The 23,220-nt window shown below is 40.6% G+C and overlaps 1 protein-coding gene across 1 annotated transcript in view; it reads left to right on the top strand.

Annotated features, from left to right (window-relative positions):
* Positions 1 to 23,220, top strand: part of TAFA1 (TAFA chemokine like family member 1) — a 239,343-nt gene that overhangs the window by 175,519 nt on the left and 40,604 nt on the right. The window contains exon 3 of the mRNA XM_009563106.2: positions 7,501 to 7,641. Within this exon, the coding sequence (XP_009561401.1) occupies positions 7,501 to 7,641 (141 nt within the window). The remainder of the gene's footprint in view (positions 1 to 7,500; positions 7,642 to 23,220) is intronic.

Raw genomic sequence — 23,220 nt, 5'->3', positions numbered from 1 at the left:
TTCTGCTGAACAAAATATTTTAAGTTTATTATTTTCCTCTAGAAATTCTTTTGTTATGATTTTCTTGTAGAAAAATTTGATTTCAGAGAAATGGCCTTTTGTATCAGAACTACTGTTAGTAAATTACCTTATTGCAGCATAAATAAACAGAGGTGACCATGCTGAATACATAATGCCCGTTCTTAGCTTATAAATTCTGATTCCAGAATCAAAACTTAGTATGAAATTAATTTAGCTGACCTGCTTTGTCCAGCAGTTCTTCTCCAGACTCTGACCATGTGTGCGATGGGCCAACACAGAGACAATATCATTTCTGGTCTTAGTAGAAATACGGTCATTGTATCAGTGATGCAGGAATTGGGGCCTGAACAGGACAGAAATGTTGCACTACCCACAAGGAGGTTCTGTGGGCTCTCAGCTGAGCAATGACCACCATGATGACTCTTGAGTACTTCACAGGGAAGAGAAGGCTCTGGGAAGACCTTATAGCAGCCTTCCTGCAATTAAAGAGTGCCTATGGGAAAGCTGAGGAGGGGCTCTTTATCAGGGAGTGCAGGGATAAGATGAGGAGGAACGGATTTAAGCTGAAAAAGGGGAAATTTAGATTAGATATTAGGAAGAAATTTGTTACTGAGGGTGACGAGGCACCAAAACAGGTTTCCCACAGAAGTTATGGAGACCTGGAGGCTTTCAAGGCCAGGTTGGATGCAGCTTTCAGCAGCCTGATCTAGTGGAAGGTGTTCCTGCCCATGTCCCTTCTAACCCAAACCATTCTATGATTCTCTTAAATGAGCTAGATGTAAGAAGCTCAATATGAGTTTGAAATGAGCCGCAAGGTACAAATCCATGGGAAACCGAATTTTACTAGCCACATGCCTGTGGAACTACTTGTTCTGGTCTTTTGTAAACAAATAGTGTTTTCTTTAGACGAGGTGCCCTATGTCTCCAGAACCCTTTCACAGCAACAACATCCTAGAAAATAATATCCCAACCTAAAACTTAATGACCCACAGCGGGAATCGCTTACGTTACTGCCGTTGCATAAAGCCTTCCCAAACTGAAAATAATATATAACTCACATAATGAACAATGAAAATACTGAATATTAATGACAATGTAAATATAAGTTTGGGAAACAGACCAGTGCAGCCTATTCTGATCCGCTGGGCAAAAAAAAATATTCAGTATATAACCAGGAGGCTTGCAGAGGATATATGGTGCATTGCAAAGTCCCGTGGTTGTTGTAACTCCATATATAATCAGTAGCCCATGAATCTATTTGTATCAGTTGTGATAATGGGAATTACCTGTGGCCTAATGCTGAATTTTTACACTTGAGTCCAGTTTTTGATGGTACCTTTGTGCTACTTAAAGTTCATGGGCCAAATTCAGCTGTTTTGTAGCTTCATTGGAACTGATGGCACTTCGGCAGCTGAGGTGCACTTAGCCTCAACCTTATCAAAATGAGTAAAAACCGTTAAGCCCAGTCTGATAGCTCTACAGCCATTGACACACTCCATGCACGGAAATGTATACTCCTCTGTGTGCCTAAATGCATCCTGTAAGCTTGGTCCTTTTCTTCTGTATCTGGAGCAGATACAGAGTGTCAGTGGATTATATGTAAAGCGAAGAATTGCACCGGGGCTATGAGAAGTCTTTTATTTGTTCATTTATGAAGTAGCTCATGGAGTAGCATGGGATTTCATTCTTCCATCTGTTATATATTCCCGTCAGAAGCAAAAATGTTATTTTGTAAGTAACATAGCAGTGGCTTATTATTTTTTAAAGTAAAGTAAAGTATAGTATTTTCCCCTGAGTGCAGTGTAGTCTGTAGTTCTGGCACATTAGCTGGCATAAACATTTTGATTAAAGCTTGTGAATGTATTAATTACACCTGGGAAGTTTCCAAAACTTATTCAACTGCAAACTCTTTAGACTGCAGCCTCCAGATCTGACTATTTTTTTTTTTTTTAGCAAATGCAGAAATGGCTATCACAGGGTTGCCTTTTCTTTCTCTAGGATGTTTGTATAAAGGCATGAGGTGGCAGGATGTAAATTCGTTTACTTGTTTGTTTCTCTAGGCGCTTTTTTAGAAAGTCTTTCAGTGGCTGATGAATTTTTTTACTGTCATGTTGTTAAACATTTGCTTGTCTGAAGAAGTTGAATTCTGTTCAAAGTTTTCTGTCATCTTCTAGGTCTAGCAACATCTGCACGTATTTAAGCATTTTTCATAATAACGTCACTGGGTATATGACCTCAAGTAGGATGACAACACTGGAACATAGACTTTCTGGCTGAGGCTCTATAAATAAGCAGATCTAGGAAAACTACTAACAGTTATAATGAGCTCTCTGGACTCGAGTTGGTCAATATGATTTCCTTTGCTCATATTTCCATGGTATGTTGCTCATGGTGTAATAAAGGGCAGAATTGGACCAGCAATGCCCATAAGGTTGGTTGAGTATCACTATTTTTTTGCAAGTAACAAGAAGAAGTTCTCATAACAACCTTAAACTGGCTTTGTTTGCGTGGTGCATTTACGATGAGCTAGAAGCCAATGTAACAGAGGATCTGCATTCTAAAATCACTGGGTGTATGACCCCAAAAAGAAAGGCATATCTTATCTATCAACAGCCTGTGCCTCCGCCAAACAGCCTAAGAAGTCTCACTGAAACAGTGCTTTGCTCATGCATTCATGCACACATGCATTCATTATGACTGACCTGCCCTAGGAAGGGCCATTAAGTGGAACTCATTTCAAGCACAGATGGCCCTGAATAGCTTAATGTCTGCCTGGTGGCCAGAATAAGCGAATTCTTGATGGCCTTAGACTTCTGATCACATACATGCAGCCAAGGAGGAAATGAAAACATGTTTATCATTTTGATAAACAACCTCTCTCATTGCTGCAGGATGCTCCATGTAACTCAGCAGAGTCAAATACTATTAAATTGTCATCACTGTCAAAGAGAGAACGTATAAGTTTTGCTACCTGAGTCATTGTTAATGACTTCCACGATGTATAACACAAATCAGTATTGCTGTTTGCCTTTTTTATGTTTGTTTACTGATAAGTTCAGGCTTAGCTAGAATACAGAGGCAAGTTATAATTTTGAAATGTAAAATATGCTTTTATTATTACCTCTCAGCTAGAGATATAAAACCCAGAGATGACTAGAAGATGGCTTTTTGTCTTCTGCCAGGCATGCACACAGACCCTATAGATGATTAGATATTCTAAATCACAGCCACCCACAGTAGGTTCATACTTATGATAAAATATTTCATTCTCTGGTGTGTAAACTCAAGGTGGCTTTATAATAGAAATAAAAATGAATATGTTTTCAGGAGTTTAGTGTCCTTCAATTAGAATTAAACTGTTTTCAGGAGTAACAAACAGTTGTCCCTTTTTTACAGTAGGAATCATAGAATCATGGAATAGTTCAAGTAGAAGGGCCCTTAAAGGTCATGTAGTTCCAACCCCCCTCCACGGGCATGGACACTCCCCACTAGACCAGGCTGCCCAGGGCCCATCCAACCTGTCCTTGAACACTTCCAGGGATGGGGCAGCCACAGCTTCCCTGGGCAACCTGGGCCAGTGCCTCACCCTCACTGTGAAGAATTTCTTCCTAATGTCTAATCTAAATCTTCCTCCTTCCAAATTAAAGCCATTCCCATTTGTCCTTTCACTGTATGCCTTTGTAAACAGTCCCTCCCCAGCTTTCCTGTACCCCTCTTCAGGTACTGGAAGGCTGCTCTAAGGTGTCCCCAGAACCTTCTCTTCTCCATGCTGAACAACCCTAAGTCTCCCTGCTTGTTCTTGTAGCAGGGGTGCTCCAGCTCTCTGGTCATCATTGTAGCCTCCTCTGGACCCGTTCCAACAGTTCCATATCCTTCTCATGCTGGGAGTTCCAGAACTGGACATAATCCTCCAGGTGGGTCTCATGAAAGTGGAGTAGAAGGGCAGAATCATCTTCCTTCACCTGCTGGCCACTCTTCTTTTGATGCAGGAAGGATGGATGATTTCTATAGTTTCGTATTTTAAGCCTATGCAGAACAAAGGCTTCTGAAAGGCTAGAAAATGTGAGCAGCGTTGTGATGCCACAGAGAGTTGCCATCTTCAATAGCCGAGTCCTTCAGGGCAGTCTTGCTTTGGCAGTCATTGCAAAGTGTTGTGCAAAGTTCAGGACATCCTGTGAACTGAGCACTCATGAAGAGTCAGCAGTTCTTACTACCAAGCCCTGCTAATTTTTGGAGTGCAAAGGATCTAAGTCATATTAGGGCATTTCATTCACCCCCGAAGCTTCTCAGAGAAGGAGCAAAGCTATTCCTGATTTGCAAGTTCCTATTTCATTCGTAATGTTTTTTTCTTATTTTCTTGAGGCAGGAGGGAATTACAAAAAATAAGCTATTTTTCTGGCCAGGTGGATAATGCAGCCACTTTATGAAATGTAACTGTCAAGAAAACATTCAGAAGAGACTTACTTAGAGGATTTTAGGACCCTTCCCTCTCCTTTTAAGATCGATGGCAAATCCCCTACTGACTTCAATGAGTTGGATGAGGCCGTTACAAAGCCAGAAGCTACCTTAGCTCAATAGACCATAAACTTCCAAAAAAACGCCATTTCTGTTCTTTGTGACAAGCACTTAAACTTTTACTGCACTCACGGCCTATCAGGTCAATAATTGACATTTTTTCAGGAGTCTCAGCACTGTAACAACTCACCAGGTCTTTCTATAATCTAGAACCACTGATTAAAAATCACTGATTCAGAAGGAGCATTCCTCAGATGCTGATGTTACAGTGTGCTTTTTCAATGAGGTTTTTTCCTAGTCTCACTGTGTCCATTTGTATTTATCTGGGTGCTTCTATCTATTCCCATTTTGTATATGGCTTTCAAAAAATCTCATGTGTATGTGCATGGTTGGTAAAATATATACCAGCTAAACACATTGCATGCAACGCTATCCAGTAATCATTCATAGATTAAATGAGCTTTAATTGCTAAATCGGATCTCATATAAGAAATTTTCCAGGAAAACAAGAGGTATGACATACATAACGTTCTCCAGTGAATGGATATTTTCTTCTACATCAGCACTGGGAAGGGTCTTTTTATTATTGTTATTATTGTTATTTGCATTACAGTTATAGTCCATGCAGATAAAAGTTCCAATTAATGTACTCAACTGTCTAGTGGTAAAAAAAAAAAAGTGTTTTTTCATTGCTTTTATAGTTTCATTATGTTTTGCCACTCCTAAACAACTATACATTTTGAGTTAAATTCTTTATTGTTGCAGCAACTTGAGCTTCCACATAACAATTAAAGGTGTTATAAAGCCCATCCACCACAACCCATTATTTTGAATAGATAATCAAATAAGCAAGACTAGCTCGTGTGGTTCTTAGTACTCATACAGCAAATTCATAGAGAAAATTAAGCATTTAGCTTATTCACAGATATTTACCACACAGTCTATGTAGTCTAAAATTAGAAATGTTTATTACTGCATACATTATCTTTACTGTTGAGCTTGCAATCAATAAAATCACAAATCTTTCTTCTCTTAGGGCACGACCATAAGATGAATTGAACCAATGAGAATCTTTTCATTGCTTTCAATATGATTTGGATGGGGGAATAGGGAGTTTATCTGGAGAATTACTTCATAGAAAAATACAAGTTTTGGGCTGAGTTGATTTTCACAATTCCTCTTCTCCTAAGAGACACTTAAAAGACCATTTGTCAGATGATGACTTTGTGAATTGTTGGGATCTCTCTTCTGTGGCATCTATTGGCTTTCAAAAAGCTTGTGTCAGCAGGCCAAACACACCTAATAACTAATACATGAAGAAGCATTTCTCTCCAAATGAGTTAAATATTTGCTGCAGAGTTAGTCTTGTCTTATGCTTCCAAACTCATCAGTGCTTAACCCCATGACCATGCAACCCAAGCTAATTTACCTTAATGGCCATTCACAGATTTTCATCTACTGACTTACCCGGGAAGGTCAATGGTTTGAAAATTTAACTTTATAAAACATTTCTACATTTGGTGGAGTCCCTGTTCATTGGTGATTGTTGTACGATTTAGTAGACCTTATGGTGCACCACCATATGACCATAACAGCATACAGCCAAAGGAGATTCCTCCCTGTCTATCTACCCCCCTACTTCACTGCAGAAATACCAGGTAACAGGATTCACTCCTGAGAAGGAAGATGCCACTGGACTCCCAGACATCTTCCAAAATCTCTTGTTCACAGCCAGACATGAATCAGCATCTCCCCACTGCTTATTTTCCTCCCTGGCTGTAGGTTACTATAGTGTTCAAAAGCTCCCAAAGTTGTTTCTGAAAAAAGTGAAAGCCAGAGGCAGGAATAATGCTTTTTTATGCTTTAGTAAAAGCAATGTACTGTTAGCATTTCATAGTGGCATAAAGTAATAATGCTTTTTTAGCAAACCTTCTTACACATCCTGCTCTTTAGAAGGCTGGTACATGATGTTTTGTATTAAGATTAAACAAATCCTGCCAAATTTATGCCGCAATTTCATAAAGTAGCCAAATATCTGTGGGGAACAGACTGGCACTATTAAATAGTTGGTGATTATGAGCTAAATACATTCTGAACTGAGGAACTGAGAAATTACTTGGGCAGTGCATCAGCCCAAAGTGGCGTCTCATCTCCTGGCGCTGCACTGCTAAGGTGAACAGGAACAATACACTTAACGCTTCATTTCTCTACATAGCATATGCCACAAAACCCAAGTATTCATGAACCCTAAGCCACTGTCTATCTGTCTATCATTCCTTTGTGTTCTCTACCTGATCAAATTATTGTAGCAAAAAGACAAATTAAGCTTGGTGAACTTGCAAACAATGAGAAGGTTTCCTGCCCTCACAATGGTCAATTTAGTGAGTGGGGTAGCAAAGGGAAGTGCTGTTGGATCATCCAGTAATTTGGAGAGATTGATTGTCATTGTCTCAGGGCTGAGTGCTGGCACGGAATCAAATATTTGGAGGGAAAAAAAAGCTTATTTCTACATGGATTCCCTTAACCCCTGTCATTGTACGAGACAATATTTGAGGGAAGAGATATTCAATATTACAAGCATAAAATCAGCCAACAGTTGTTGCCCGTTTACTGTAGTATGTTAACTACATTTCTTCAGGGCCAGATCATGACACAGTCATTTTTTAGGCTGAATATTCTGCTGATGCTGGAGAAGATTGTAATATAAGACAGGCGAGCTATGTCTACTGTATGGGGACGTTTATCTGCATTTCCTATTAAATCTGAAGTATAGCAGCACCTGGCTTAGCCCGGAACATGCACAATGGGAGAAATAACTTTGTAATCCCACCTGTATTGAAACCGTGCAGAGATACAGGCAGGAGCATGCCTGGGTGCTTTGATTAACTACTGCTACTCTTCCTAATCAGAGTGTCAATATTCTCTTTTTCTTTTTTTTTTTTTTCCCCCCTTTTTTTTTGCCAGAAGGAGGAACGTGTGAAGTTATAGCAGCACACAGATGCTGTAATAAGAATCGAATTGAGGAAAGATCACAAACAGTAAAATGTTCCTGTCTACCTGGGAAAGTGGCTGGGACTACAAGAAACAGACCTTCCTGCGTTGATGGCAAGTAGCTTCTCCTGTATATTTGTCTCTGTTTGTGTACCATCCAGTAAATAGCTTTAAGTCTGTCGATTATACATAGGAACTTTGTTGTGTTCTCTGTTTAACAAAACAGAAAAATCTATGAATTTGAGCACGCATTTACACCACCTTGCCGGTTCTTTCAGTGCATGGTTCTGTGCATGTGTCACATTAAGATTTACTCACAAAAATGAGTATAGCATTCAGTACAAGCACACAGATAAGTATAACAGATGATGTGGCAGGATCAAGCCCTTCATAAATAACTGGACAAAATTATCCCTCGTGTCACTTCACAGGGGCCCTCCCCCGGTGCCACATTAATTTTGATTCATAACTATTTCAAATGACAAACAGCAATTAAGTTTGATTTAATTAGGCATATGAAAAGTTAATGGCAATAAATAAATAAATTAATAAATCCTGTAGTCTTGTCCTGTAAAAAAAAAAATGTAGAAAGCTGGGAAAATGTCTTTGTCTTTTGAAATCGCTGGTGCTGTTTCTTGTCATGGAAATCTTTTTGCTGAAGGAAACCACCATGTTATTTGTGTCTGGGGTTCGTATCAGCTTTGGCTCCACAGAGCGGATTCCTCTCTGGGGCCACCCTAACACTGCTACAGGGTGAAACTGAGCAGCAGTCAAGGAGGGAACCGCGGCTTGTAAGCGCTTAGCAAAATACAAATCATACAAGATGGGGAGTAAGTGGTACTAATCCCATTAGTTACCCTTCCCAGACAAGCTGTTCTGTGTTGCAAAATCCCTCTGTGCAGCAGCTTTGTGAATCAGTATATTGTAAATATTCCTCATTATTCTTTACACTAAAGATCTGATGCCATTGTTTACACCACCCCACAGCCTAAAGGTGCTTCAAAGAGCTTGGGGTGGTTTCGGCTAGAGTCGATGTGGACTCTGCCCTGGGCTCTCCCCATCCTTCCCATGGTTGGGTTTTCAGGGGTGGCAGCATAGCTGCAGGTTTTGGAAGCCCCGTTTCCTTTTGTGTCTGTCATTCAGCTTCCCCCCAGATGAGTGAGATGGGGTAGTCGTAAAAGCAAATACTGAGAAAAATGGTTCCTTCTGGGTAACTTTCCTCAATTACATTCTGCAAAGACACTAGAAAGGGAGCACGGGCTGGCCTAGATGTAGCCCAGAACTGGAAAGGAGTATTGATATGTGTTGTGGACTGAAGGATTGTGTAGAAAAGTTCTGAGGTTTGCATGTCCAACACCAAAAAGATGAGAGATTTGGGGCTTCTTGGAGGGATGAGAACCCCGTGTTTGCTCAGCAAATATTTTTGGTGTGTGCATATCATGTTTCTATATTAAAGACAGAAAGAAAATCATTTATTATTTTAAAACACTTCCAAATTATTAAATTGTGAGGCATTATTTTATAGCTTGTTACCTTGGGAATGTGATTCAACTTCTGAACTTGCGACTAAAAGCACACTATGAATGCACCTGTAAATGATTACGCTTTAATCCACATTTTGTCATTCTGTTACTGCTTAATTACCCCGATAAAAAAGCTATTCTTTTTTTTGTTAAGCACACTCAGAAAACCATAGGTGAAACCTACAACTGGTCTTAACAAAAGATCAGCTGTACCAGTCTTTAAGAATTTCATGTTCTTCAGCAGGTCATGAAAAGCAGAGGGACTGGATAGAGCAGAGACACAGAATTAATTCAGATCTCGTAATTCTGTTCAGAGAAGAGCAGCTCAAAGAATGCTGTGTTAAGAAAAAAAGTTGGGTGCAGGTGTGGACTGGAGCCTAATTGCTTTGTCAGGATTGCAATGAAAAGAAATATTATTGTCTGGAATTGTGAAAGGAGTAAGGATAAAACAATGGCTAATATAAAAGTGCAAAGCTAGTCCCATTGAAATCACTGGTAAGACTCACAGTGACTTCAAAGCTCATGAACATGAACTACAAAGGAATGTCTTCCCCTTTCAAGTTTAGTTGTTGCAGTCAGCCCATAGCTTCTTTTGTAGATGGCTGGTGAAGGGTTCAAAAGCCCAATGTGCTGCTCGTAAAAATTAATACAAGGGGCATTTTCTTTGGCTTTTGTTTTAAACCAGGCTTTGCTTTGCGCCTTTTGACATAGTGGCCTGTATTAAGTCAGAATTTTTACCTATTTAGTGGTTCTGTTCTTGCTAAGGCAATCTCCCAAAACTTCCCATGGGAGTCCCATTGACGTCAGTACTTTAACTCACACAAAGATATGGGATTTGCTGTTTCTTTTGTATATGAAGACCTTTCAAAAGGTCATCTGCAACTTTTTGCCTTCTTTACCTACCATATGGAAAGAATGAAGATAATTGGTTTTACACTGTATACGATTTCAAGCTATAATTTCTTGCTAAGTTTGATTGGGTTCATTAATTAAATGTCCATGAGTGTTCTGGTACAGCAGTATACTCACACCCAAACAGACCAATCACCTTTGAGAGGTAACAAGAACTGGGAGATCCCATGTTAGCAATTTGCCTTTCATTTCTGTTTGATTATTGCCTTGAGACACCTCCAGCTGATGGCTGTTTGGTAGTGTGTATAAAACAGGCTGAACCTCAGTGTTGCCCTGTTTATAACATTAGCCAAACTGTACCTTAAAGGGATCAGAATCAAGTTTTTTGGAGTTCTTAGTCCAGTTCCTTCAGAAAACACTGCATCAAGGCTAATGCTTTGACAGCTTGAGTTCATGTTACAGAGGAGAGATTGCATTACCAGCAACACAATCAGCCATTGCTTCAGGACACAACTGGGCTGTGTGGGTGGCATTGTGTGGAGAGCTAGCTTTGTTTTCTGTTTAAGAGAGAATACATAGGAGTCAGCTTAACCTTTTTAATAAGTACCAGGGGTGATAAATGGTCCTTTTGTCCTCTTGTTGTGAGATTTCATCATGAGTACTACCATCACAGTACACAGGACCCACGTACACAGCCCCTCTCCTGAATGAGCTGAAATTCAGGCCCAGTACGTGTAATTTCTGCTATGAAGGGCAGGAATTTGCCATGTATTCCCAAGCATCACTTTCTGCCAAGTCCAACAGACTCTTCTTTGGGGCCTCATCTTTAAAAAGTATAGTGAGGCCAGACCGTGGCAGCCTCAGAAGTTATAAATTATTCCTTGCCATTCACTCAGTAGGCACTATCCTAAAACCTGCCTCAATCACCAGTGAATTATGTAGCAGCAACAGTGTGAGCAAAACAAAAGCCAAATCTTCTCATGAAAGAGATGCCAGCTTTTATTTCTTTACCTCTGCTCTTGCACATTTACTTTCATGAGACCCTTCACTATTTCAAGCTCTTCTTTTTTTTGAAGGATGAGCTTGAATACTCCCTTCCCTCCCTACAATTTATCTTGCTTGCCACTTGGCAGTAACATGTACCATGGGCATCAGTGTATTCAGCTCCCTGCCATGGCTGTTATTATTTTCTCCATTTGCCCAAATACCTCTTCAGAGCAAGTCCCAAACAGATTTACTTCATTTGTGTTACAGCAACTTGAGAAGGTCCCGTTTTCTGGGGAAAGAAATGTCAAGCATGTTCAGGGAGTTCCCAGCCTTCTGCCTACAGAGCGCAGGGGACCTGTGCAGTTTGGAGTGTCATTATCCTACTCCACAGCAGTGCTGTTGGACGCAGCCTGAGCATGGGCTGTTTGGATGTATCAGAGCAACTCCTGACCTGTTGTCCTGCCCAAGCACTCCAGACAGCTCAGACCATCAGAACTGCATGAATTGCAGCTCAGACTAGTATGCAGAAACCCTCTAGCTTCCAACTTTGGTGGACCTCTTCTCTCCCATTTTTCTGTTAACGCAGGCACTTTTGTGTGATGTGCAGGCTATTTCTTCATGGGTTTCATAGCCATGCTTCTGAATTTACATCTTCCCTCTCCACTGCGCTTACAGTTTGTCTTCCTCATTTCAGAAGCCCATGAATTTTCCTCCTCCTGCCATAGTCTCCATGGGCTTATGAGGGCACTCAGGTGTCAGCACAAATAGCTGGGATTTGTCCCCTTGCTAGTTGTTTGTTGCATGGCTAGTACAATTTCTCCTGTGGGTTGTGGTTTTATTCCCTTGTCTTTGTTAACCAGTTTCTTCTTTCAGGACTGTGATTATCCAAGAGATGTGTTCCCAGTGAACTCCTCTGCATCTTTATAGCAATGCCTCTTGCATCTTCCTGGTAGGGTCAGTGAGCACAGGACAATTGTCCTTTCAGGTGTCAAGCCCACAACCTTTCGAAAATCTCTTCACCTCTGTGAATGAAGATCAGTTAGAGGCTCCAAAGTTTCATGTGTTTTTTCTTAAGTTAATTATCTGTTATTCCACATAAAACTAAAAGCATACACTAACAAAAAGGAAAAACCTTCATGTTTTCTTCTTTTTTTAAAAAACAGATATTTTTCCTTTTCAGAATTTTTCAGCCATTCACAGTACATCTTTTACATTAAAATTTCTTCTGTTGTTCATGCGTAACGTGAAGGTATTTTTAATCTTGTTCAGTACTTCATCAGAGCTTTCTTTTTCTGCCCCATCTTCTTTCTCAGTATGGAACGTACTGAGCATTGTGAAATTCTGATGAAAAAATGTGACTTCTATACACCTTCAAAATGTCTGTTTGAACCTTTTCTAGATGTACTCAGCATATTCTCAAAATATTTAAATATTATTGAGGGATTTGCATTTACACTGCCTCCTAAAAATCCCCTTTGCTTTTGTTTTCTTAACAGCCAAAGACATTTTCTTCAAATAAATGGCTGCAGACTGCACCAGGTCTGGTGGTTCTACCAGATCTTGGCATCATACAGGGTTTCATAACTTCACAATAACTTTGTCTTGACAGTATTAAAAGTAAAGGTTATATCAGTGCTGTCATACTTGGGTCAGGACTATAACATCCACCTCTCATTCTTCATTGACCTAATCTTCATGCAAAATTGATATCCCCTTTCTCAATAGACTATTTTCCTCTGCAGCATGAATAAAGTTGCTGTGTGAGCCAGAGAGCAGCACCAAGCATGTGGCAGCAGTGAATTGATGAATACACTTACATCTCTTTTTTGGTTCCTTATGGCTTGTCTATGCATAACCTGCAGTTTTCTTTGGTTACTTCCATTAGCAGAACAGTCTTGTGGCCACTTCATTTATTTTTTACTTTGTTTTAGTTTGTTGGTTTAGGTTTTTTGTTTAAGCAGCCCATTTTAGTACTCAGTATAAACAACATGAATGTTGGATTGGGGTTCTCCACCTTTTCTATGCTCCAGTTGAAAGCATGTGAAAATTCTGCTATTAGGAAGTTTCCCTTTCCCTGTAAGGATACATACATTTACTTTCCACTGCCCTTTGCAGCCACTGTTCACATTCCTTCCAGGATATCAGTAAACAGGACTGGACACAAATAGCCAGTGTGAAGGAGACAAAACCAGAGGCCATGTGAAACCGCAGGGTTACTTAATCAATATTAACAGAAAAGCTCTGATGATATTTGCTCAGTTCTAGTACTGTATATGATTGCTATAAAAATATAATAGAAATAAAAGATATTAATAATTCTAATACTGTCACTTTTCTACTGTGAATAACATGCCTTGTACCATATAATTTACAGTGTTATTGAAGTGTTCTGTACAGTCAGTAGGTGGTTATGTCCATGTGTTCTTCGAGGCCCTTGAATAGCACATATTTTTTTCATCTGTACTGAAGTTGACTGTGTTACAGTCAATGATGCTCTCAGACAGATTTTTTTAATATTTGAATTTCTCTATTCCCTTTTCTTCAGTCTTCTTCTACTCTTTTTCAAAGCCTTTCAGAAGCAACCTCAATATTTGTTGCACAATTATCTGTGCAATTTGTTGGACCACAGAAAACACCTGCACTGCCTTTTGAAATCAGTCACAAAGGGACTTCCATGCAGGTTGTTCGTGTTGCCAGGGCTTTTAGAAAATTAGATGTTTTTAGCACTAGTCAAAAACAAGAAGAAAAAAGTAAGGTTCTACTAAAATGCTGTGAAGTATCTCTCCCTCTAAATTATTCCTGCAAGAAAGGTCTCTGCAGAGATCTGAGATGATCTGATTCTGTGTTGTCTGCAACACAGGATTTGAAGCATTAGTTCTCAGGCAGCAGGACTACTGTTTTAACTCTCCGTGGTCTGCTGTTGTCCTGTTTTATACCAGTCACACATTAGGGGAAAAGGAAATCGCTCACTGATACAGAACAATGAAATGAAATTAATCCAGTATCTCCCTTTCTCCCAGAGTGGCTTTGGATCACATCGAGTTTCAGATCATTCCATGATATATGAAATATTAATGTGCATGTGCACACTTCAGATTTCTATTAGTTTGAGGATTATCCATCACTAGCTACCATGCAGCCATGTGAATTTACATCAGAATTTGTCAGGACAGATTACCTAAATGGAAGTCTTAATGACCATTGGGAGCACTGTGAGTTCTAATGTCTCTCTGGGCTAGCAGCTCACAGCTCTCCAGATGTGCTACTGGGTGGCTGATACGGCACATCCTTTTTCTTTCATATGCAGTAGTGGGAGAAGAGAGAGGACAGCATTCACCAGCATATGTTTGTTCCCTTTGCTGGCATTTGCCCTCCTGTCTCTCACTCAGGACATGCAAATCAGGTGGTCAGACCTGGTATGTCACTCCTTAGGCAGACAGTAAGTGCAGCCACGCTGTTGACAAGAGCTATTCTGGTTTATATTTAAAATTATGGATAAGATGCTTTCTGTTGAGTGAGCATTCATAATTGGAGAGAACTGTGTTCCTGAGTCACAGAGGCGCAGTGCATCCCCTCGCAGGTCCCTGAGCAGCCTGGGAGGATGCTGGCCCATGCATCCTTCCACAGCATCTGTGCTACCCTATTTGTCACTGGCTAAGAGATGGACATGGGAAATACAGAAGCTTTCTGGTTCCCCCTGGAGTGAGTGAGGGATTCAAACCGTGTAGAGTGAAGTGAAAGACTCCTATTGACTTTGGGTCAGGTCGTTTAGTAAATGCTTTGTTAGGTATAATCCTGTATCTATCAGCCCTTACATCAAGTGAAAACGGTTCACAGTCACAAAGCCAATAGTTTTCTATTTATCTAATGTGTACTTTAGGTGGTATCACCAGAAAGCCTTTTTTTCCCCACTCTCTGAAAATACTTTCAATCAATTCTTATTTCTTGAAGAAAGGGGGAAAAAATGCTTTTTGAAATCCGAGGAGTCAGCTTCTCATCCCTCTAGCTGTGCTTCGGCCTAGATAAGAAGAGATCTCAGGGTCCCATATTATTAATGCACTGTCTATATGAATAACGAGCAGGCTTGGTAAATTATTCCACACTCCTGGGAAAATCTATTGCCCTGTCCTTCTGCAGCACCACTGGAACTGAGCAAGAGACTCGTATTATTTTTTTTTTTATTTGGTGAATTCAGATGACTTCATTTGTAAGGAGGAAAAAAATGTATCTGTTCCCCACTGACACCCATTTAGTAAGCTCAAAAAGAATTCACAGCATATCACGTGCACTATTAAAAAAGGAGAGAGAGAAGCCTAACTGTGTACTAGAATATTTTAAGGCTGCTTTTGTCCAGAAACACATCTTCTTGAAATGCCCTTGCAGCCACCCTGAAATTTCAGTGAGACCCTGAGAGGTGCTGACTTCAGGGCAGCAAAAGCAAAACTGGCAGTGGTAACACAGAGTAATTAGTTCATTTTCCAAGGCACAGTGACTCTCATTACCAGTTTGCCTTCTAATCCGCAGGGCAGTGGCTGAATGGAGCAAAGGGGAGATGTGTGCCTGACCCAGCTGATGGTGGGAGATTTTGTGTCAGAACACCGTATCATTTCCTGAACCCAGATCATCAGTGAGTGACCCGGAGAGAGCAAAGAGGCTGTGCTTCTCCCTGAACAAAAACAGACATATATTTGTGTGTGCGTGTATCTATTCTATATCTGTGCATATACTGTAAAGTCATCCTGCCGTGTACAGTACATCAAAATGCCGTTCAGGTGTGTACATATGTGATCCTAGTGATTACAGTACACAGAGGGAGAATAGACAAGGGTCAGATTTGTAGCCAACGTGATCCAAATTCAGCAAGGGCTGCTAAATTAGGCATTTCCCTATCTCTCAGTGAGGGCTGCACTGTTTGTACCACTTGCAAACATCCGCCAGGCATTAGGGAGAAGTAGATAGATGATGATGTCTTTCTGGTGTGAAGATGGTGCAGCTAATGAGATCGTCTGACTGTGGGTTTATGTGAGTACATCTTCATCTCAGCTATAATTTATCTCCACACCTATGTCTTCTATTTCTTTCTTTTCCAATTGACATTGCGGTTTCCTTCATAGCAAAGCAACCACCCTTTTTAATATCAAGCCCATAGAAGAGCTGACTAATCCACCCCTGATGAAGTGCAGAGAGCTCACTTAAATCCCAATTTCCACAGAAAAACACATTTTCTTTTTCTGCTTAAGAGGGGAAAAAAGCCGTAAGTCATGGCACTATCTCCATCTGCTTGAGGGGTGGTCATTTTTCCATGCTCCAGCTGACAGGTTTCAGTGCTGACACAGAGGGAGCAGAGCCCTCACAGCCAACCAAGGTGCACAAGCAGCAGTCTTATGATGAAATTAGAGAACAGCATATCCTCGTAGCAGCGTGAAAACACACAGGAACTTATAATTATTTCACCTCCATACAGAGGAAAGTAACCTTTTTCTAAAATACTTGCAATAAGCCTGCTAGAGGCTAAATGGAAAAACAGTAGGAGTTTTCTCCTCTTATAGGTAGCATTAAGTGTTAATCACAGCACTGGAAAGAGCCTAGTAAGGGGTTTTGGAGGCAGGGGAGTGCAGGCACGGCAGGCAGCCAGCCGCGGCAGTGTGCCAGGCACCGCAGGCAGGAGGAAGCACGACCTGGGTGGGAAAAGAGAACCTAAAGCAGAAAAAATTCCCATGCAGGAAGCCACAGGTAGGATCATGCAGGTGGGCCCCAAGAGTTCAAGTAGCGTAAGGATCAGGCGTGCTGCCTGGCCGAGCATGGAGAACAACAAAAAGAAGGCGGTGTTGCACTTTTGCATACACAGACCTACCTGGGCCAGCCCAGATTAGCCCAGAAAGAGGCATCAGCCTCCATGCAATGTGTCTGAAAATCTACTTATAGTCCATGTAAGGGGAAAAAAACCCTCAGCAATGCTGAGGGAGAGATTTCCAGATGTCAGGAACTTGATGGAAAAAGCCTGTCTAAGAAAAGATCACAAGGGCTGGGGTGAGCAGCAGTGTGTCAGAGCCAAAGAACTTTGCTTGGGGCGGTAACATAGAAGGAGCTCAGAAGAGTAAGATCTGGATATCTAGAAGGGACTTGTGTGTAAGATCCCTGATGTATTCGTTTCCATTACCATTTATATCCTCTGCAAGGTACAGAGTCTGGTCTGTGTAGCAGCAGCAAGGCAGCGAGAGAAAGAACATTTCTACCCTTTACTAAATCTATGTGGAGTGGTGTTGCCAGCTGACACAAGGTGTGTGGTGACTCAGGAGTAAGAGGTTTAAACCTCTGCCTTTAGATAAACACTGGGTTTATCTGTGCCTTGTGTGACAATGCACACGTGGGCAGTGCAAGCACAATATTCAAAACAGATTCGGAAGGTGGATTGACACACAGAGACAGATTTTCAGCTGGTGCAAACTGGCTTTTGAAATCCAGAGAGACCTGCTGGGTTTTGCCAAATGAGGGCACAGTTTGTTGAGTCTAGGAAAATTAACAGAACGGCAACTGGGTATTAATCCTTCATCCTGATCTTTAGGGAATATACGGGACCGGTGCTCAGCTAATTGGTGGCCAAAAAGAGCTTAGAGAGATGTTAAGGTTGGGTTAACATCTATGCTGTATCCCCTTACACCAAAATTTTGCAGTAATTGAGATGGTAATCTGTCTCTGCCAGGAAAGACCATGTTACTAGATGGCTAATTCTGCATAAGCTCATGTCATACCTCTTTTCTGCAGCAGATACTGTATTTTCAGTTCACCAGGGCTGTGAAATGCTGCTTTTCTACAGGCGTCTCCAATATAATATAGAAAATTCATGATCAGAGTATTGCACAGCATTTAGTCTTTTTTTCTTTTCTTTCAAAGCTACCTTCTATCTATAAACATGGAGCTGGTTCACAAGGCTTAAATGTGGTTTGTAGGATTATGATTTGAACACAAAAGAAAGTGGATGATTAAGGAAAAATGGAAAATGCTGCTGCATAGTGTGCTTTCTTTAAATGAAGAGATGAGAAACTGAAGTTATTACACACTGAAATTTTAAAGAGAAAACAACCAAATCTTTTTAAGACGAATATACATCGTTAATCCTTTTATTGATGCAGTGAGTTCAAGTAAGGGTCACTAGTTTAGCACTGAGATTGTCATGTTGAACTACATGAATTAATCTGGCAACTGCAACTAAGGGCAGACAAGTCAACAAGTGTTTAATTGATTTCAGAGGATTGATTATCCATAAAATTGATCACAGACACATTTCTAGTTCCTAATCTCAGAGTGCAGCCAGATAGCTGTAGGACCCAAACCCCTCAGCAGTTTGTCAGTCTGGTTTGGGTGATTTTCGTGCATTAACATTGCAGAATTGCCTTACAGTTAGGAATCAAGTAAGTACGTTGCAAGCAAGGGATTTATTTCAAATCTTAGGCTTTGTGCTGAGGAAGTCTGCTATCCAGCATGTACATCGCCTGCAGACTTTGGAACAGGTCTCTATACGTGGGTGTCATAAAGCGGTTTACTAATCCAGTATCTCAAAGAAAGCATTATTCCTTTTTGAGAGTTAAGTATTTCCATAGACTATTCAGTTTTCTACAATAACGGCTCAAGGTTAAGCAAACACAAGTAATGATGTAGTAAGGAAAAATTCAATAATATTTAGAAAGTGCTGCCTCTCCCTCTTGAAACTTATCGTGCAAAAGACAGCAGTGTGGAAACGAGCCGTGTTCTACAATTTAAGCATTCTGCCCTGTGTCATTAGTACCTAAAACCTATTCTGTAGACAGATGGATTGGTTTTAGTATGTGGTCTTGTGTAATCATTTCCTTTTGATTACAATTCCTAGGCAGCAAGCATACAGCAGACTTTTCAAGATGCATGTGCATGGTCAGTACATTTTTTTTGATCTTCCTAATGCTCTCAGACCTCCCAAACAGGAAGGTGAAGCATCAGCACAAACCATGACTCAGGAATGAAATTGAGAAGCAAATGACACTGTCCTAGCTGAGGACGGTGGTTAAATGTCCCATTAACTCAAATGACAGTAGAAAACATATCTCTGTATTGGTTTTATTATTTCAGAATGCCCTCTGTTCTTTCTTCAGACCCCTCCACAATATACCATCAAATGCGATTGTATGTAATATAGTTATGCAAATATTAAATGAACTCTATTTCCTTTGGAAATTTCCTTTCCTCCTTTTGATGAGCAGATTTTAAAACAAGAGCACCTAGAGCTGCTGTTAAATAAAAAAAACCACCAACCAAAACCACAACAAAGCCCATGAGTGTTAGTATCACATTAGTGAAATCGTTAACCAGGGACACAGACGCCTCTTTCTCTGAGCAGAATGGAGGAAAAGATGACCACTGCTTTGAACAACAGAGCACAAGAACAAAGCAGTAAAGGAGAAAATCCATTTGGTTTTTGACAGGTTGTGTTTCCTCTGGGATTCAGTTCAGTAGCAAAAGCCTGGCCTCATTATTGCACTGGTGCTATTCATTTCTCTTGTTTGTCTGTGTATTGTGATGAATTTGGTTCATCCGAATGTCAGGCAGGGAATCAGGTAAGGCATTTGTGGCAGAGCTGGAGGAATGTAATATGTCTCCGTAGCACAGTGACAGGTCCTTTCCTGGGATGGATGTGCAGTTCTGGCCACTCGGCTTCAGAAAAAACAGAGGTGAATTAACTTGTGGGCCCAGGTGTGGAGAAAGGTTTTGGCTGCTGAGGAGAACAGGCAGCCTCTGTTGAGAGAGAACAGTTTTAGAGCAGCAAAGCAAAGGATGGAGCAGGATGAATCTGCTGTCAGATCACTGTATGAGGACCGGGAATGGAGAAGCTCTAAGAAAACAGTGGAGGATTTAATAGATATAAATTCCCCATTATTAAATGTAGGCTGGCAATTGGAAGAACAGTCCTAACTCTTACAGGCAGTTGGCAACAGCTTCCTGGTGGGGATGCCTGCTACTTTTGAGGAAATCCAGTGTATTTTGCCATATCCACAAAAGGCAAAGAAATTACTATTATTTGATAAAATAACATCACAGCATACTGGTGAATAATGGGTGGACTGCAGGCTGTTTTAAGTCAAGAAAAAGAGCTGTAGAGCAGGTTCATAGGAATGCATTTGTGTGTAAGAGAGAAAACAAACCAAATATGCTTTGTCTTTAATACAGCAAGAATTGATTCAATCTAGCAAAAAACCCCAAATCTTATAACAAACAAATCACATTAGTTTTCAGGGAGCTGCATTTCATACAAACCAAAAGGTGAAGTTGGGAAGGGTGTATGTGTGTGAGAGAGCTTTTGAAATGCAATATTTGAAACCAAAAATGTTTTGTCAAAGTTGTGAATTTTTAATGAAAGAAGGGAAGATGAAATTGCCAGGCAGATATATGGAAAAGTTTCATTCCATTTTGAAGTCTTTAGTTACAGTTTGACTTTATTTGCTACAGTAATTTTTTATTGTTTGGTTGGCCAACAGTGATATCATTTTTTATCCATTTATTTGCACTAAAGTGCTGATAAATCAGTTTTAGCAGTGGAACCAGTTAATTCTCCATTGTAAGTATTGACTTAGACTGTTTTAATCTATTCTGTTTGTTGGAGACAGCAGTGCTGGCCTTCCCTGTGTGAGCAATAATGAGGGAGTATTGCAGCATCCTTTTCTACTACTCTTCTAAAACAGCACTTGTAAGTTCTGTGTGGTCATTGCAAAAGATAAAAAACCATTTGCAAATACAAATTAAGTAAATTATAGCCTTGCTACCTGGCTTGCATTCTTCAATTGACCCCTGGTGCCAGTAAATGGGGATTCTAGCAAAACATATCCGTTCCAGTCTGCACATTTCCCAGCTGAGTTTGCTCATTAACACACACAGCAAGGTGGGAACTGTAATCAGAAATGATCCGCGATTACAATGGACATGATCTAAATATATTGAATATAGTCAAGTCTGGTAAATCAAGTGAATGGGTGAGGTTTTGTAATTCCTAAAATTCAAATGTAATTACACACCACCCAGGTCTGTGTTTTGGTGTTTACTAGCACTGAAAACCTTTTGAAAGCTGATACAGTTTCCTAATAAAGCAATAAATTGACAAACCAGGTTAGGAGCTTATACTCCAAATGCAGCAACCCTCATGCAAGGGGCTTTACTGAAAACCCCTCCAAGTGCTTGCTGTATTGAGTTGGTATATTTCTGAAATAATCAGAAACACTGATTTGTAACAAGCTCTGGGTTAGACCCTTTCTGTGTGAACCACTTTCAGGTTAAACTCATTATTTATGGTAAGCATAGCCACACTCATCATGCATTTTGCATATTTAGTTCTCAAGCCAAAATATAGGAGCTGCGTTAGCTTCAGAGCTCCCAGCAAGTAATCAGCCTCCTGTGATATCAAACCTTATGTCACCAACAGTAATAGGCTGAAGTAGTCAGAGCCTCATAAGAACTGTGCCTGCTCAGTTCCTATTAAAATTAATGGGCACTGGGCATCCATTCCCTCTAGGCAGCTTGGAAAATACCAGCCAAAATGTAGTTGTAAGTATTAACCTTTAGGAAGTTAGTGTTGGCAGCCTCCCGCTGCTCTATACTACTTTCCAAAATCAGTAGCTCTGATTAGGCGTGAGCTCTGCAAGAGAGCCTCCTGCTCGGGTTTGACGGGACCACGTCCTTAGAGGCTGCTGCTCTGCAGCTGCTGGTGGGGAGCAGCTGTGGGCAACTCACACCTTCAGGCTGTTTTGACTGAGCGGATCCTGGAAGGTCTGAAAGGTAAGTTATAAAGTTGCTCTGCCACCTGTACCAGGAGCAGCCTGAATTGAGTCTGATGGGGTTTCTTCTTGGTCTTCAGAGACAAGGAAGCTGGATTTGCAAAGGTTAGTAAAAGTGATGTGAAAACGCTAGCCTGGCTCTGAGTGTGGTGCAGCGTGGAAGTCTGGGACAGAAACAGCAAAAATATTACTATCTAACTGTTAAAATGTGCATATTTGGTATAGAAAAAAAAAGCCTGCCTGTGAATGCTTTTACATATTAGACCCTGTAAGGAACTTCTACCCTGCTGATTTAACCTTCTTCAGTTAGAGAGGTGTTTTTTTCACTTTTTCTGTCTATTTATAAAGAAAAATAGTCTGGCGTTTGAAAAGAAAAGGGGATTAGAATAATTTATTATTGGATTACTATTAAACCAATAGAAATAACAACAGAAATTTATGGTTTTAAACAACCTCCAGGTCTTCGGTCTAATCCATGCAGATGATGACCTGCGAGGAAGTAGTGTTAAAAGACTAAATTGGCTGTGGTTTAAAGTGAACGGTTTCACCCTAGCTAATAAACTCTCAGTAGTGCATGCCTGAAATGTCACCACAGTAGCTGGAGAGCAAACTGTCCCCTTTATAAATTTTTTCACCGAATATTTCTAAAATAACTCAAAAGAGTATCAACACACTCCGTGAGGAGATTGCTCATGGACACAAAATCCATTCCTAAATCAAATAATTTGCTAACTGAAGCATTTGTTAGGCTCTGCTTTACACAGTATGAGATAAGAAATAAATATAACACGCTGGGCTCTATTCCTGACTGCTACTAAAAGTGCAAGGTAATAAAAGTCCTCTTCCAATTTCAACACTGCATCATTAGTAGGAATCGTAGAACAATTTGGGTTGGAAAGGACCTTAAAGATCATCCAGTTCCAACCCCTATGCCATGGGCAGGGACACCTTCCATTGGATCAGGCTGCTCAAAGCTTCATCCAACCTGGCCTTGAACACCTCCTCAGAAGAGCATCTACCGCTTCTCTGAGCAATGTGTGCTAGAGCCTCACCACCCTTACAGTAAAGAATTTCATCCTAATATCTAATCTAAATCACCCCTCTTTCAGCTTAAAACCGTTCCCTTTCGTTGAGCTTCTTATCCCCCAACACCCCCAAGTCCTTCTCTTCAGAGCTGCTCCCAGCCCATTCTCTGCCCAGCCTGTATTTGTGTCTAGTGTTGCACTTGGCCGTGTTGAACTTCATGTGGTAACATACGTTAATCCTGTGAGGATGAACTGGGTATTAATGACGTGTTACACTGCATCACTATTGTGAACGCCATCTCTGGGATTTTTGGGTGGATACCTGTGCCATTTTAAGAAGTACTTATTGTCTTTTGCTGAATTTTGCTGTAGTTTTATTCTGATGTTCTTACTTTTTTTCCTTTCCCTTCCTAAATATGACTGTCTGGTACTCCTGAAGCTGGAGGAAATGTGTAGCCAGGGATATTAGCAGCACTGGCAGAACTTGGAAGCAGCAAAAGGGCCAGCCAG

Source organism: Cuculus canorus, chromosome 11, assembly GCF_017976375.1.
Source record: "Cuculus canorus isolate bCucCan1 chromosome 11, bCucCan1.pri, whole genome shotgun sequence".
Taxonomy (NCBI): Eukaryota; Metazoa; Chordata; class Aves; order Cuculiformes; family Cuculidae; genus Cuculus; species Cuculus canorus.
Note: the sequence above shows the minus strand (reverse complement) of the source record. Positions and strands in the feature narration are given on the sequence as shown.